The sequence below is a fragment of the Sus scrofa genome, chromosome 6, assembly GCF_000003025.6.
Source record: "Sus scrofa isolate TJ Tabasco breed Duroc chromosome 6, Sscrofa11.1, whole genome shotgun sequence".
Taxonomy (NCBI): domain Eukaryota; kingdom Metazoa; phylum Chordata; class Mammalia; order Artiodactyla; family Suidae; genus Sus; species Sus scrofa.
In genome coordinates, this window is record NC_010448.4 from 138900123 (window position 1) to 138918489 (window position 18367).

At 34.5% G+C, this 18367-nt stretch overlaps 1 protein-coding gene across 7 annotated transcripts in view; it reads right to left on the reverse strand.

Moving 5' to 3' along the window:
- Window positions 1-14072, reverse strand: part of LOC102164667 (serine/threonine-protein kinase TNNI3K) — a 279425-nt gene extending 265353 nt beyond the window's left edge. For all 7 annotated transcript variants that reach the window (XM_021096471.1, XM_021096470.1, XM_021096473.1 and 4 more), the window contains exons 1-3: window positions 13931-14072; window positions 13225-13333; window positions 1446-1531 (exon numbers count right to left, since the gene is read on the reverse strand). In XM_021096471.1, the coding sequence (XP_020952130.1) occupies window positions 1446-1531; window positions 13225-13333; window positions 13931-13970 (235 nt within the window). In that variant the 5' untranslated portion in view covers window positions 13971-14072. The remainder of the gene's footprint in view (window positions 1-1445; window positions 1532-13224; window positions 13334-13930) is intronic.

Consider the following 18367-nt stretch of genomic DNA (forward strand, 5'->3'; position numbering starts at 1 on the left):
GTGCACCACAGGAGGAACTCCATCAATGCTGTGTATTTCAATGCATTTGTGTTAACATCTTTGGTGTTTTTATTATCATGTTTTAAAGTATAAAAACATGAAAAATTCAATTTAATAAACTATTTGCGAAAAAACTTAGATAAAAATCTAGTTCATTGGAGTCCTCAAAACTTCATTAGCAGAGCTTATTTATTTATTTTATTTTTATTTATTTTTATTTTTAATGATTTTTATTCTTTTCAATTATAGTTGGTTTATCGTGTTCTGTCAATTTCCACTGTACAGCAAAGTAACCCAGTCATATATATATATACACACATATATTCTTTTTCTCACCTTATCCTCTATCATGTTCCATCACAAGTGACCTGATAAGGATCTCATGCCTTATCTGCTGCAAATGCAATAGTTTGCATCTATTAACCCCAGACTCCCAGTCCATCCCACTCCCTCCCCCTCCCCCTTGGCAACCACAAGTCTGTTCTCTAAGTCTATGAGTGTCTTTTCTGTGGAAAGGTTCATTTGTGGCATATATTAGATTTCAGATATGAGTGATATTTGTCCTTCTCTTTCTGACTTACTTCAGTTAGTATGAGAGTCTCTAGTTCCAGCCATGTGGCTGCAAATGGCATTATTTTGTTCTTTTTATGGCTGAGTAGAATTCCATTGTGCATATACACCACATCTAGAAGAGCTTATTTAGATTAGAGAAATCTGGCGGAAATGACTAAAGTTGGGAAGAGATGTTTAAATTCGGAAGATCTGTTATGTAGAGTCTACTCAGTTTGCAAGGAATGGTTAAGGGATATGTTTAGAGCCAATACTTACACATTAGTGGTTTTTTACAAGCTGAGTTCAAAGGACACTATTTTGAATTAACAAAAAAACCCTATTCATTCATCAAGTCAGTACCTAATATATGCCAAGCATTATCCTAGGTGCTTGGGATAATATTAATGGACAAAACAGAATAAAGTAGGAGCCAAATTAAGTTCTTATCTTCACTTAAATCAACTTCACTTTGAAATTTTATCTTTGGCATTTATTACGTTCCACATAATTTACCACAGACTGTGAAGCAATTGCTTGATGGTATTTTGGGTAATGCTTTAATGCTTCTGAATTTAACCTAATCTATGTCTAGCATGCCCAACACTCAAAATGCTTTTTTAAAAATATCCAAGCAAACTAATTGACTTGGTTCAAGGTAGGAGTGCAACAGGACTTAAATTCATAGCTAAATCAATTGGAATATCTGCCTGGAAGTTAGTTACTTCTTCAACTGAAGGTTTTCAGGCTTCTAGGGACAAAGCAAAAGAGAAATTTGAGTACCAACAGAATTATCTTATAGACTATTAAGCAGTTCAATCACTGACCGTATATACATATAACTTACATATACATAAAATTTATAGCTTATAATGTATTGAGTTTTAAGTACTCACCTCCACAAATGCAACATAAATGAAGTAGAGACAGACCATTTTCTGTGCGGTAATTTAAATTGACCTTACTGAAGGCATCATCAGAACTGAAAAAAAAATTTTTTTACAGTGATTATAAATTTCATCTTTTAGTTTATCATTTTTATTTGGAAAACTATAATAGGGACTCTTGTTACTACAAATTCAGAAATATATCTTCTAGGATTCTTTTGTACCTAGAAAAAGGATTGAGAATATACCTGTACCTGAAGAATAATTAAAATCAAGAGAAAATAATATTAAAACTTTGAAAGACCAAGTTTAAATTAGAGACTCTCATACAAGTTCTAAGATCTATGTATAGTTTGAACTTCTCAGGGCACCTTGATGAATTAAAATTTATGTATAAATAGAAAACACAGATATTTGAAAGTAAACTCATTTCTCTGCAGTAAAAATCTCATCTATTTATGGAAAGTTTCAAGAAATTCTCTCCAAAAAGAAAAAAAAAAAATAGCACTTGATAAGACTGGAGAAAGGAATACAAACCCAAGTATACAAATTCTGCCTGAAGCAAAGTTTCCTTGTACTCTGCCTGGGTCAGATATCACAGATAAAGAAGGTCTAAACTCTGCTAGGGTACTATGATACAGTCCCAGGTGAGAAAAGAAGTTGTGTTAGTGATTCAATTAATAAAATCCTTGCTTTTGTCTGAACAAAGGCCGTTGCCCCAGAAGGGCCCTAGAGAGCCATAGGTAGCCTTTGAAAAAAATGTAAAGCTAAAATTCTTGACCTCTTGAGGTCACTGGTACTCCCAGGATATTTTTCAGTAGAAATTATATCATATTTTAGCCTCCCAGGTTAATTTCCAGCTGCCTCCTGCCTATTTAAATTTCCAGCAGCTTTAGTGAGATAGCATAGTCTTTGGTGAATGAGCCTTCCATATCATTTGTAAAGTACTTACACTTGAAAGGTACTATAAATTCAGGACATTAGCATCAAGGCACCCAGTTAGGAATTTCAAAAGCTAATGGAAATTTTAAAATAGAAAAAGAAAAGGTGTTATTCTCTAGTGTGCTGCTAAAAAGAGAAGCCTCTAATTCTAGGGATATCAAAGGATCTCAGTGAAATGCTTTAATTAGTGATGGCAAGTCCAGTGGTTTGTTTTCATTGACATGGGGATATTCCAGTACTTTCCCACCCTTCTAACCTTCTTGCTTTCCATGTTCAACTTCCCAGTAGCAAAGTCCATAGACGTGCTAACTTAATATTGAGAAATGCACCTCAGCTGGCTTTAGAATGACATAAAGACATAAAATAAACTCCAAGAAGTCATTTTTACAAATGTTGGTAATATGATATAGCAAGGAACCCAGGATTTCATGAAAAATAGTTAAGAATTTAACTTACTTTTGTCTGCATGTTCTGCCAGCTCAATAAACAATGCAGAAAAAAATTCTGATGAAAATACCGCTATTTTAAATGTCTACTCAAATGAGCCTAATAGGAAATGGTATAACTATTTTATGATATGAACAATAACTTTACAAAATAATATGGTTCTTGGAAATATGTGGCCTTTGCCTTAGCTAGGCATCTAAATTCTCAAAGCCAATTGTATTATAGGTGTCTTGGAGAAGTTCAACTAAATAGGTAGTACTAAACAAAGAACACTCAGCAGCTAAGATTTGGAAATGCATTTACAGAAGTCTTCTCCATGGTTATAATTTCAAATAATACAGGTTTTCTAAAGAGCTGAACTCTCTCTTTAAAGCTAGTAGATTGGATTTTTCTCTTAAAGTTTGCAGGAAATTAGTGTCCATAAATAAAAAGGGAAAGAATTATTGCTATAGCTAGCAACTGAAGATGTTGACTGATGGTGATTCAGAAACTCTGAGTGGCTTTGGCTTTTCTTTCTTGGTCCTCCCATTATCCAGCAAATGAAAAACACAATAAGAACACAAGACAGAAAACAAAATATTGGAGTAGGGCAGGAGAGGGAAGGCTTCTGCTAAATGTAAAGAACTATATAATCTTCAGCCTAAGAGAAAAAGAGAGAAGAAAGTACTTTCTTTTCAGCTAACTAAAATGAACTGAATGTCAAATACTGAAATAAGAAAAAGCTTGAGAGCTCCTCTGTAGTAATAAACCTATGAGAAAAATTAGTTTTCCAGTTTGTATCTCTAATATTATACAGCAATACCTGCCATATTTTGATGCTTTAAAAATGGAAAAAAATCCGATATCAGCAATATAGGTATTAAAATTTGGTCCTGATATTTACACCGGGATTGAAATCCTACCTTGTTCCTGTCTTTTAAATAGTGTTTATTCCTTTTTCTCCAATTTGGCAAGTTATTTAACCTCCTTAAGCCTCATATTTTTCAGTTATAAGATGATTAAAATGATAGATATAACGTTGCGTTTTTGTGAGGAATAAATAAAGTTAAAGCTTACTACAGTACCTGGCACACAATATGTTATCATTACTATTACTATCAAGTTTACTGTGAATGTAAAACTTTCCTTTTTTGGTCTAAGTCTTGATAGAATTTCAGTACAATTTGCAAACCAAGTTTTACCTTTTCAACCTCTCACACTGCACAACCTATAAAATTTCCTTATTTTGACCATCATTTCTATAGATATATGCATTTTATGCTCACTCTTAGGCTCCTAGAAAGTATCTGATCCAGTCTTCACATATTTTTTAAAATAGCCACCAAGTTGTTACTGCTGTAACATCTACCTAGCACCTATCAGTGATTCAGAGCAACTACTAGAATCATACTTTTATGATACAAGTCCAGTAACATCATTACTATGGGGAAGCTATTTTCAACAGTGAAGGTATTAAGAGAACAACAAAAATCTAAGGGAGGGGAAAGAAAGGCTGTGCTGAAAATCATTGTATTGAGAAGGCAGACTCAATTGCTTTCTTATTCCATGATCTAACTTTGACGATGCACTCAATCAATCTGGCCCAACACCTACTGAACACCTACTATGTGCCTCTGTTCTTTTTTTTTTTTTTTTTTTGGCATTTCTTGGACCGCTCTCGCGGCATATGGAGGTTCCCAGGCTATGGGTCTAATCGGAGCTGTAGCCACCGGCCTACGCCAGAGCCACAGCAACCATGGGATCCGAGCCAAGTCTGCAACCTGCACCACAGCTCACGGCAACGCTGGATCCTTAACCCACTGAGCAAGGGCAGGGACCGAACCCGCAACCTCATGGTTCCTAGTCGGATTCGTTAACCACTGCACCACGACGGGAACTCCCTCCACCTCTGTTCTTCATGCTCATTTCAGGTTGTTTTCAACAGTCTAGTCAATAGAAACTACTCACTAATTCCTGGATCCTTTAAATGCATCGGTCTTAGGAATATACATACTAGATAGAATCTTGCAACAGACCCTAGTATTAGTTCTAATTTCTAATGGTCCAAGTAGCTTTGCAAAGAAAGATAAGATACTAAAGTCCATTGCTTTATTAAAAAACCAAAAACAAAAACACTGAGGAGTTCCCACTGTGGCTCAGCAGGTTAAGAACCCGACACAGTGTTTGTGAGGATGCAGGTTTGATTCTTGGCCTCGCTCAGTGGGTTAAGGATCCAGCGTTGCCATAAGCTTCAGCATAGATTGCAAGTGCAACTCAGATCTAGTGTTGCTGTGGCTGTGGTGTAGGTTGACAGCTGCAGCTCTGATTCGACCCCTAGCCTGAGACTTCCACATGCTGCTGGTACGGCCATAAAAAGAAAATGAAAAACAACAACAACAAAACACTAAATGAATGTCTACTGTTTATACAAATAGAATTGAAAGCATGAATTATATTAGAGAATTTTTATTTAATAATCATTTTTAACTAAATCCTACACTAAATTTGACCATTCATAAGTGAATCATTTTTCATAAGTGAATCATAACTGAATCAATCTGTATACAATCCTACAGAGTTCTTATTGAAACTGAGATGCAGTCTGTTACTTTGGTTCTTCACTTGAATTCTGTTCTCCTTGAACTCATACAACTTTCATTAATGCCAACAAAATGAATAAACAGAGAATAGACCCCCACAGTGTTTGGCAGTCAAATGCAATTTTAACACTAAAATTTTTATCTTAACTTTAATAACTGGTAGGTAATTTTTAATGAGAGTTACTTTGGGACTATATTTGAATCCTAATTCTCACTTCCCGTAAACTTCTTGTCCAACGTTTCTATTTTGATACATGCAATTAAAAAATTCAGGATTTTAAAGCAATCATTCCCAGGAGAATATTTCATTTTCTCATCTTTTGCCTCCTCTAAAGGAACTGTGTATGTCAAACTCACTGCCAACTGAGCACCACCTATGTATTCTAATACCCTAAGCTCAATTTGTTTTTAATTTCCCCTTACATTTTTCATCACCTGCCATGCCAAACTGTAACCTAACATATCATAATGAGTTCACAGTACTTGCTGGGGCATGAATGAAGTTCCTAATTAAAATGAAGTCACAATTATGACTATATTTCTGATAGTAAATTTTGTCCTTAATCATTAAAAATGGTAGTTTTGTGCCCAAAGGTTACTCTCATTCTTGTAGCATAATGAACTCTTTCCTTAGCCTTTACCTTTTATCTGGAAAAGTATGCAGTTCTGTGATCCAATTAAACTTCTCATGACCTCATCCTTTCAAGAAGATATTTGACATGATCAGAAATGGAAACTTATTAAAAAGTAACATTTGAACACTTTGGCCAAAGCCAAAATGTTCAGTTAGGTAGATATATTTCTTAAATTAATTCATTGGCTGAAATGTAGGTAAAGGCCAAGAAAGTAGAAAGAAGGTAAAAATTTTTTATGGATCAGCTAGATTCCAAAATTGATAATTTAGGTTTCAAATGGCTGGTTATAACTTCTTGTGTAATTCTTGATGGCTGAAAAATCATCAATAAGATCTGTTCCCAAGATACAGCCACAAAAAATATCCAGGAACATATTTGTCTGCTATCTCCCGGATCAAATTTTCAAACTAACAATTTGAAGCATAGCCACTCTTTCACTCATACAATAAATGATTACTGAGCTATAGTGGCAGATAAAGTAAAAACACTTAAGGATGGTGAAGTTGGGATAATACTAATTCTTACATCATTGTGTTATTGTGAGGTTTAAATAGATTAGACTTTTGTAAATATCAGCTGTTATAATAATTATTTTTATCAAAGCACTGAAAGCATTGTATTGATTATTTTAACTTTTTTATTGTTTTGCTTTGCATTTGAGAAGGGGGATATAAAAGTAGGAAAGGAAGATGGAGGCAGTAAGGGATGGGAGGGATAAAGTGGGGACAGACAGTAAGTAGGAGTGAGGTATCAAGCTAGTGAGAAAGAGAGAGAGAGACTGGGACACAGTGAAAGGGACTGGGACACAGACAGAGACAGAAAGAGAGTTTGAGATCAAACTGCTTCATAAGCTTTTTATAAGATATTCTTATAAAATTATTATCCATAACTAGTTCTACCTAGACACGCAAGAAAAGGAATAAAGAGGTAGACAGTCTTGGGGCAATGTGAATTCTCTACTTTTGGGTTTAAGATCTTGCTGTTGTTTGTTTTTTGTTTCATTACTAATTAGCACAATCCTACAGAGTTCTTTGTTGAAACTGAGATGCAGTCTGTTACTTTGGTTCTTCTCTTGAATTCTGTTCTCCTTGAACTCATGCAACTTCTACCTACCAATTAGCACAATCCACCTACCAAACATGCCAAATAATCCTTTTACTCAATTTTATTTTTATAAGATGGAATTTTGTTCTTCAATATTCTACTTAACACCTTGATAGAGAATTTCACTCTTTCTAGGTAAGGTCCACTTCCAATGTTTCTGGAGCTATTCATTTTATAATAGCTAAATTTCAGAACCAGTTACAGTTTTGAAAAAGAAGATTTTTGAAAGGTATTTCATTTGGAGGATAAAGATGATGGACTGTAGCTGGGCCCAGAGGAACTTCTCAGGGAAAAAATAAACAGGAAGGTACATCTCAGAAAAACTATTTTTTTTCTCTTTTCTCTTTTTCTTTTTCAATTACTCTAAATATTGCAACTGCTTTCCCATGGAACATAGCATTCTTTTGACTGCTTTTGTTCATTTATTAACCTACTTAATTTCAAAGGGAAATGTTACCATTATTGATCAAGGTATATCTACTCAATCCCAAAATAGATTACAAAGGAGGGGAAAAAAGGGTTCTTCTTATTTTATTGAAAAGTCATAGCATTGAAAAAGTATTACTTCTTTGGAGTCTCCTCATAGAGGTTTATGTTTCATGCTACAGATTAAGCAGATAAAAAGAAGGCTTGGCAATGAAATCAGAAAAAAAAACATAGTTTTAAAATTTCTAAAGGCTTAAAAACATTGAAACAAAACAATTTAATTTGGAAGCCTTTTAAAAGTTGCATGTGGAAAGCCACCATGTAAGTGGTTTTCAAAGATCATGGAAGGGTTCACTCACCACCAAGGCGTAGGTGCAGCATGGTAAAATACATGCTTCTATTCCCATATGTAGGGACAGTTCTAATACACAGGACATAGTACAATTGTAGAGTGGCATGGGGAAAATGAAAAGTTTTCAAAGATAATGCATATCCATACTGCTTTACCCCTCCCAGTAAAAGCTAAGGTCATAAAAAGTATACATTTGAAATTAAGGACATTTGCGTGCAATCCCCAGCCAACTATTTAGGTTGTATAACTTAGTTCATGCCAGTTAATTTGATTAACTTTGTTTTCTTCAGGTATAAAATGGTAACTGCAATACCTACTCCAGAAAGATGTGACCATAAACAATGACAATTGGTTTTTAACTAACATTTTTGAGTGTTTACCATGTGCCAGTCATTGTGCTCAAAGCACTTTACATATACACATTTCCATTTAAGATTACATGAGCTAATGCATATTAAAATACTTAATAGCATGTCTGGCATATGGTAGGCACTAAGCTGTTAATTTGTTTTCCTTTCAAGTGCTATGAAAATAGGTATTACAAGTAAATACAAATATAAATAATGCTAAATAGACAAAAAAAGCTGTCTTTAGTGAGTATATACACCAGAGGTTAGACAGACCTGCTAATGGATAAAAACAACACCAGATAATACGTGCTATTATACTGATAAACATAAAGATTATTTCCACAGGGGAGGAAATAATCACACAATGTACTCCAGTGTACAACTTCTGTCTTTCCTTCTGCCTCCTCTATTTCTTCATATCTTCCAATCTCTTATCCATTATTTCAACAAATGTTCAAAGTCATGAGTAAATGCAACTATATTGTGGAAGATGAAGGAACATTCAATTTCCACTCATTTTCTTGCCCAGATCAAACTCTCATTTCAAAGATGCTATAAACTGGCATAAGTAAGATAACGGTTTAGTTGTTTTTGTCTTTAGTAATATTTATACTGCTCTGTACTATATTGTAGGTTAAAGCTATACCCAAAATATAGACTGTGCATTTGAGATGACATAAGCTTTGCTTTATCATGCAGAAAATCTCTTTTAATGAATGGGATTAGCATCTATCATGAACGCTATAAAGAAACCTGTCAACAAACAAAAACAACCCAAAAGCCCCAGACAAACCTAGTGATCCTCCACTTATGACTCTAATATTAAATTCTTCTTTTTAGGTAACTTATACAGTTTTCCTGCTATGTACATGTTTGGAGAAAGCCTGATGTCAAGCAGCATAACACAGCTGTCTATCACAGAAGTACTCCTCACATTATAAAAAGAATCAAAAAAAGGAGAAAGAAGGATTCTAAGATTTAACACCTAAAATGTCCCAGAAACTCAATTAAATGTGATCTCATATATTGTGCTTAAACTTTCCAACTATTCTTAAAATGTTAGTGTGTGAGCCATTGAGTAAAATAACTTATACTCTTACTACCCCATTCTTCTCTTTCCTTGTCATCCATCATTTTATTCTAGAGAAAAGAAAATCCTTAGAACTTTGCCCTAGGCAGGATTGACTTTCTTTCCGATGATGCTATCTGCCTTGATGGAATCAGAGAAAGCAGAGTAGTCTGGTTTTGTTTGTTTGTTTGCTCCCTTGACTCTGTAGACCATACTAGTTGCCTGCTTTCTGTTTTCATGTTCCTCATCCCTTCATTGATATCACCTCAGGCAGAGTTCTCAGTGCAACTTAGATATCTTTCTAGAAGTACAGTTTTCAAACTTTAGCTGAAGTATGATTTTTAGTATGCAAAGTATTACCTGGGGAGCTTGTTAAAAATTCAGGTTTCTGGAAATCATCCCTAGAGATCCTGATTCCTTTGATATGAAGTGGAATCATGGAATATAAAATTTTTGCAAGAACTGCTGGCTACTTTACTATAGGAGGTCATTATCCCTTCGAGAAACAGGATTCTAGGCAGTGTGCAATTCTCTCCTCAGCCTCATTATTATTTCTTCTGGCTACTGGGACATCATTCTGTAGCCTCTTTAATGGCTTCAGCACCAAACTACCAGTCTTCTTATGCTTAAAATGCCCTATTTGGAATTTGGAATTTGACATCCATTTTGATGACCCTTCTAACACTCTAGTCTGAAAAATTCTTCAAATATCTATTGATCACAATCTTTGAAAGTTATATTCCAGATTTTGGCATTATCTTGAATTGTTCTAACATTTTACATTTTTATTTTTGAAAACATCCTTTTGATATAAAAACACTTTATCCTAACTTTCTCACTTAACTTTTAATAAACTGTTTGTTACTCTCTTTTGATAATAAAGACTTCAGTCTTTCAAACTGCCCTTATGTGTCCAATCAATCATGATAATGTAAGCCTCCAATTATTCAATGCTTACTGCCCTGTACTCAGCATTTGACATCATTTTTCGAATGTCCTGTGAGGTCATTATTATTAACCTCATTTTACAAATTCAAATGAGACTCAAGATTAAGTAACATATCCAAAGATATATAGCTTGTAAATGAAAGAAACTGAATTTAAAACAAGTAAGGCTGTGAACCCTTTACACTGACACAGCTTTCTTACTCAACTCAGATAAAATGGTCAAGATGTTAGGTTTTCTTTTTTTAAACTTTTTATCAATTTACTTATAAAATGTAGTCTTTGTAATATACAATTCTGTGAATATATAATGAATACATAGAGTCAAGTAAACACCACTTAGGTAACATGCAAAATAGATCTTTCACTTTAAAAATTCCCTTAAAACATCTCCCAGTCAAATACTTTCTCCTCCTCCCAAATTTTGATCATCTGAACTGAACTCTTTCTCCTAACATTTAAGAAATGAGAAAACATTCCCTGAGAAGACTCTTTGATGATATCTATATAATTAATGTTGAAATGATATTATATAGACATACACCTAACGAAATATGTACTCCTCTTTATTGTCAACTGAATTCAATCTAATTTATTTGTATGCATGAATTTATTTATCTATTTACTTTTTAAATTTATTTTTTATTGTTATTTCCCCCAATACACTTTTTTTTCCCCTGCTGTACAGCATGGGGACCCAGTTACACATATATGTATATATAATTTTTTTCCCATTGTCGTGCTGCATTGTAAGTATCTAGACATAGTTCTCAGTGTTACACAGCAGGATCTCATTGCAAATCCATTCCAAGAGCAATAGTCTGCATCTATTAACCCCAAGTTCCCAATCTCTCTCCCTCTCTTCCCCCCCTCCCCTCAGGCAACCACAAGTCTATTCTCCAAGTCTGTGATTTTCTTTTCTGTGGAAAAGTTCTTGCTTCCAGTAGCCCTTCCACAGTACTCATCCATTCTTGGTATATATCATTACTTAACTATGCTTTCTATCTGGAATGCTTTACAAAACCAATGAATAAATCAAGACATAATTTTTTTTTTTTTGTATTTGAAAATCATCTTGTTTTTCCTTCCAGCTAGCACTTGTCATAGACTATCTTCTGTGAGTTATTTATCTATGTGTTTCCCCTCAACCAGATTGTGAACTTCAGGAGCAACAACTGGGGCATAGTAGGAAAAGGTCAGGCAGACCTCACTACAAATCACAAATCCAGCACGCAATGACCATATGATCTTGGTAATAGTCAACATCTCTAGTCCTTAGTTTACTATACACCAGAATTAATATTATCTATCACACAGGGTCATGGTGAGTATTAAATAATGGTTTGCATTTGATTTGTCTGGAATAACACCTTGAATATAGCTGTCACAATATATTTGGAACTATAATCTCCCTGACACTGATTACTGCCTCTTATCCCAAATATTAATCAGCAAAAATGAGGTCACATTTATCACATATAGTGGAAATACAGAAAAAGTCAGTTGTCGCAGGACCTGTAGAAACAGCTGCTTGTTGCTGCTCTGGTGTGAGAAAAAAACCTGCATTTCAAGCTTAATCCTTAAAAGGACATGTCTGTTTAAATTAGCTTTGACATATTTGCACAATACTTCCCAAATTTAAAAGTAATAATAAATAAATGAGGTTCTAACTTTATAAAGTTGAGGGAAATCTCCAATTTAAGCACATTTCACTCAGCATATTTATCTGAGTCAATAAGAGCTGGAGGGCTTATGATTAAGTTCTACATTCATATCTCTTTTCCAACAAAATTAATATGTATGTATAAATCTATTATACCAGAGTGTCAGTCACATCTCTACAGGAATTTAAAGTGTTTTCCATAAGTGAGCACGTGATAATTCTTGCAAAAGTCAGCCCAGGGTATCTCATCAGTGTCAAAACTGAGTTAATCATTTTGGGCTAAATAACATGGAGAATCAACTGTTTCCCAAACCATAAATTGAATACTTTGAAGGCCTTATTAACCCACTGACAAATTTTATGTAAACTGTATTATATACTGATAATTTCATTTGCTGGTTATATGAGCTTTGTATGTTTGCTATATCTGAAATTTCTTTTGAAAAATATCATGCCATTTGTCCACTGCTTTACTTATTTGCCAAGTAAAATAGAGAGCATTCTTTGTCATAAGTGCATTACATGAATAACTCAGCTATAAGTGAATATGGCTAATCGGCCTAGATGGAACTTTTCCTCAGTCAGTCAGCTAACTTAAATTGACGCTCCAAAATGCATCTAGTTTCTCCATGCCAGATTCAATTTCTCCAGAAGTTTGCTCGTTATATAAGGGCCCTGCCCCTCTTTTCTGAACATTTCATGTCTTACAAGGTTGTGATACTACGCCACATAGTATCTTGTTATCTTGTTATCATGGAACAAAACCCAGTGAAAGCCTGAAGCCAATATTACACATTGTTATATGATTGTTCAAAGGCAGAATGATACTCAGTTTCATTAAGGGACAACCTTTCAATGTCAAGAGACCAAAGAGTTTGTTAAAATTGGACTTACCCTTGTAGTCCAAAAAGAAAAATGTGGCCAATATTCTCCCACCATTTGGGAAAAGAAGCCTTACTATTTGTCGCTAGTATGTCTTACAAGAGCGATTTACTTCTAGAGAAGATTATTCAGATCAGCAACAGTTAGTATTCAAAGGCTACCCTTAGGTCCCTCTCTTTTTAAACTTTAGTGATGAGAACAGGCAAGTCATATTTTAAGGAAATAAGATATTTGCATTTTAGGGGCTATATAAATAGTCAGGAAGAGATAATCTTACATTTTAAGGCTTAGAATATGACCACTAACATATGAGATTACATAGGTTGTGTTTTAAAATACACATATATCTAAAAACTAGAGGGCACATACAAAGAAATAACTCTGACAAGTTTACCCAAATATATGCCTCAGTTCTGTAAGCTCTTTTTCTTTGAGCTGCAGGTCATCTTCTAATCTTTCTATTACAATAACATAAGATTCACTGACTTTCTTCTTCCATTCATCTAGTAAAGAAAAACAAATAGGATTGATTAATGGTTATGCTTTGCAAATGTAGATACAGAGCATAATGTACAAGTAATTAAAACTCTGTTCTTTATTCTGAACTCTACAATACTTAATTTAAATTACTGATTGTGAGTTTATAATGCAGATGTTTATATTTAAAATGCAATCATATTGAATTGCAGTAATTAAGAACCCATTTGATATTGGATGATATATTTACATAGAAGAATATATCTGACTTATTTCATTTGATTTTTATTGCATTATAATTATAGCAATCTCTAGTTGCTAGACATGAGTTCTTAGCATTTAAATACTACACACTTAAGATATAATCCTAAAATTCCTATATTCAGCAATATTCCATTTTTCTATAACATTATATCTAGTAACTAATATACTATTATAAGAAATTTTCTGATTTTTTTCTAAAGGCCTTTCATACAAAAATAATTTGAGTTCAGATAATCTTAACACTTTCACATATGTTGTCATATCCTCTGTATAAAAATTGACATTCCAGTGAAATGTTAATTAATTATCTATAACTACTATTGAACCATATATTACTTTTAAAGATATAAGATAATTACCAGTACAAGTTTGGGTTGGTCTTGATTTATAATTTCCCATTTGTTAGAAATGTCTTCTTTCTCCCAGTGCAGTTCTTCAGCTTACAAGATTCCAAGTTCAAGTGCGGTGACAGTGCAGTTGAAAAATACTTTGATAGTCTGGCTAAAAATAAGCTGACTGTCAAATGAAATGTCATGCAACAATGACAAAGAACAAAATAGTTTATGCTTTCAAGGGTGAAATCATAAAGGGAACTAATCAGTCTATTTAAAAGAGCTCTATCAAAAATAATAGTAAATGTTTCCATACTATTATTTGCATCCATCAATTGATCATCTACTCATACAAACCTTGATGGGCCATTTCTTTAACAGGTAAGTCTAGAGAATAATTTAGTTGCATCTGGGGTTCACAAAGGACTGTTAAAATTACCTAGATCTTCTCTCAGGATCATTTCTCCTGAGCCAAAGAAATGGAAGTTGAAAGTTACTAGTGATAGAATTTGTCTCTAAAATATATATAAATAATGGAAACCCACATTCTATGACCTGCTACTAACAGAAACACATGTAAATTTGGCCTCTATTAGAGCTATAAAATTGTTTTTGTAAGAAGAAATTCTCAATGTAGACCGTGATTAATTTACACCACATGCTGATTGTATTGACTCATAGATAAGAATCTAAGACACTGAGTTCTACAAACAGCAATTCATAAAATAACAATGACAAGAACATTAAGACTACAAATAATTAGATGGAATGCGTACAGTGTGCCTAGTCTAAATGCTTTACATATATTTTGTCACATATACCTCATACAATCCTGCAAGGTATGTATTATTCCCATAGTATGGATGAGAAAATCCAGATTTGCTAGTAGGTGGAAGAATCTGGAATCTATTTTGAGTCAATATGATTCTAAAGTCCAAGTTAGATATTGTTATTTTTTTGTAAGGCCACACCCATGGCCTATGAAGTTCCTAGACCAGGGATTGAATCCAAGCTGCAACTGTGACCTACACTGAAGCTGCTGCAATGTTGGATCCTTTAATCCACTGCACCAAGCCAGGGATTGAACCTGAGCCTCCACAGCCACCAGAGCCTCTGCAATCATATTCTTATCCCTTTGAGCCATAGCAGAAACTCCTAAATAGTATTATTGATGTCTCCCATAATTCCTCTTTCATTCACCTTCCACTGATTTCATGGGGGCATTTTTCTTTGCATATGCATATTTCTATTAACATCAACTCAGAGTGTAATGGAAAATAAACGGAAAAAAAAAGTTATCTGATTTTGGAGTTCCCGCTATGGCACAAAGGGATTGGTAGCATTTGGGGAGAGCTGGGACACAGGTTGGATCCATGGCCCAGCACAGTGTGTTAAGGATCCAGCAATGCCAAAGCTGTGGTTTAGGTTGCAACTGCAGCTCAGATCTGACCCCTGGCCTGGGAACTCCATATGCCGTGGTATGGCCTATGAAGAAAAAAAAAAAAGTTATCTGATTTTAACTATATATTTCTTTTGGGTAAAGTAATTATACCTAGAATAAATAAATTTGAATATTGACATTCACTATAGCCTTTTAAAGGCAATAGTTTCAATGTAATAGGTATGAATTTCATATTTATTATAGTTGAATGTTCATACAATTCTTTCTTTTTGAAGGAAATGCTTAGACACATTTGGTATTCCCCACTTGTTCTCAGCAAAGGTAATCTATGTTCCAGAGGATGGGTCTCCATACTGATCAGATATAGCTGGAGAACTAGGTATCTGACCTCCTGGGCTCCTCCCCTGGATTTAACTCTCCTACCTCCCCCTCAGGATATGTTTCCATGGCCACTGACGTCTGCTATGCTCTGAGGGTCTCTGGCTACTTAATCCAGGAACCCCGCATTTTCCTTGTTTGAAGGTCAGACATCTTAGATACATAAGCTTTCTCTCAGCACTTCTGTGACCCCATACCTTCAGGTCAGAAAATCTTTGTTGGCCCTGGACATGCTGCCCTAAGGTCCATTGGCCTAGGCACCTGACTTCCTCAGTGCTTGGTACTGAACACCAAACATTCTGTTGCAGTTCTAAAGACTGTACTGGATGGTCTTCTTGAGGAGGCTTGTAATCTCTCAGGGCTACACCATGGGAAGTAATGCACCAGTTCCCCTCTCAGATTTCCTAAAATTGATGGTTTTCATCAATCCAGAGGAACAGGGAAGGGGAGGGGGGTAGGACTCTAGACCTTCTTGAGGACATCTAAATCTATTTTTCCTGATTCTCTTTCTTAGTTATTTCTCCACCACTTCAAATCTTAGACCAGCATGTGTGTGTGTGTGTATGTGTGTGTGTGTGTGTGTGTGTGTGTGTGTGTATTTCCTCTACCAATGAAGGAAAAGTTAGTTCTTATATCATATTGCATTATCTTTCTGATTTCTTCTTTGGTACATAAATTTAGTGCACTGATTTTTAGGATTTTTTTCTTTAAATTTTTGAAAATCATTTTATTCTCTCAGAAAGGCTGGCTCTTACAAATGAAAGCTTTAATTTTCAAAGCTACAATTTCTGCTATGACTTTGAAAATCCAATCAGGAACTCTATTGAATTTTTCTACACCCCAAGGCAATAAATTTTTGCTAAAAATAGTGAAAATGATAATCTCAATACCTAAAATACTAAATGTTATTGAATTTCCTACTTCCAAAGGAGCACTGTCTATAAGCCCTTTTATGACTGTGAGTCTAGGTCATAGGTTTGAGGGAAATGGAGTAATTCTGCTGGGTGCCTTCAGGGAGGTGAAAAAGGATGGAATACGCAAATGATCCAGGTAAAAATTCTGCTATTCTTTCCTGAAGAATGCTGGAGGGAATCCAAATGGAGGCGGGAAATATTTTCCCCACCCACTCTGTACATTTCTGTAAAAATTATTTCCTTTTACCCTGAATTGTTAATGTACTCTAAATTGAACCCTACTCTTCTCGGTCCTCAGATTTCCAGAAATAGAGAAAGGATTATTATCTCACATATTATCAAAAATACAACCTAATTACAAAAGTGGATCACTTTCTCAGAGTAGATGTCAAGGAGCTTTGATAAAAAAATAAAAACTGGGATTGCTTATTCTAGTTCTGTGAAAAATGTCATGGGTAATTTGATAGGGATTGCATGGAATCTGTAGATTGCTTTGGGTAGTATGGCCATTTTTACAATATCATTTTATCTAATCCAGGAGCATGGAATATCTTTCCATTTCTTTACATCTTCTTTAATTTCCTTGATTAATGTTTTATAGTTCTTAGCATATAAATCTTTCACCTCCTTGGCCAGGTGTATTCCCAGGTATTTGGGTTTTTGGGGGGTGCAATTTTAAAAGGTATTGTGTTTTCGTATTTCTTTTCCAAAATTTCATTGTTAGCATACGGAAATGCGACTGATTTCTGAATGTTAATCTTATATCCTGCTACTTTGCTGAATTTGTTAATCAGTTCAAGTAGTTTTTGGGTTGAGTCCTTAGGGTTTTCTATATATAGTATCATGTCATCTGCATACAGTGACAGTTTTATCTCTTCTCTTCCTATATGGATGCCTTTTATTTCTTTTGTTTGTCTGATTGCTGTGGCTAGGACTACCAGTACTATGTTGAATAACAGTGGTGAGAGTGGGCATCCTTGTCTTGTTCCAGATTTTAGTGGGAAGGCTGTCAGCTTTTCTCCATTGAGTATCATATTTGCTGTGGGTTTGTCATGAATGGCTTTGATTATGTTAGGGAATGTTCCCTCTATACCCACTTTGGTGAAAGTTTTGATCATGGAATGGATGTTGGACTTTGTCAAATGCTTTTTCTTCATCTATATGATTTTTGACTTTTCTTTTGTTAATGTGGTGTATGACGTTGATTAATTTGCATATGTTGAACCATCCTTGTGTACCCAGGATGAATCCCACCTGGTCATGGTGTATGATCTCTTTGATATTTGTTTTATTTGGTTGGCTAAAATTTTGCTGAGAATTTTTGCGTCTATATTCATCAAAGATATTCGTTGATAGTTTTCTTTTTTGGTGGTATCTTTGTCTGATTTTGGAATTAGGGTGATAGTGGCATCATAGAATGTCTTTGGGAGTGTTCCTTCTTCTTCAACCTTTCGAAAAAGTTTAAGGAGGATGGGCACAAGTTCCTCTTTGTTTGTTTGTTAGAATTCGCCTATGAAGCCATCTGGTCCTGGACTTGTATTTGTGGGGAGTGTTTTTATGATATATTCAATTTCATTTCTAGTGATTGGTCTGTTCAGTTTATCTGTTCCTTCTTGGTTCAGTTTTGGCAGGCTGTAAGACTCTAGAAAGTTGTCCATTTCTTCTAGATTGTCAAATTTGTTGGCATATAATTTTCATACTATTCTCGTATGGTTTTTTGTATTACTTCAGTATCCATTGTGATTTTTTCCTTTTTAATTTCTTATTTGT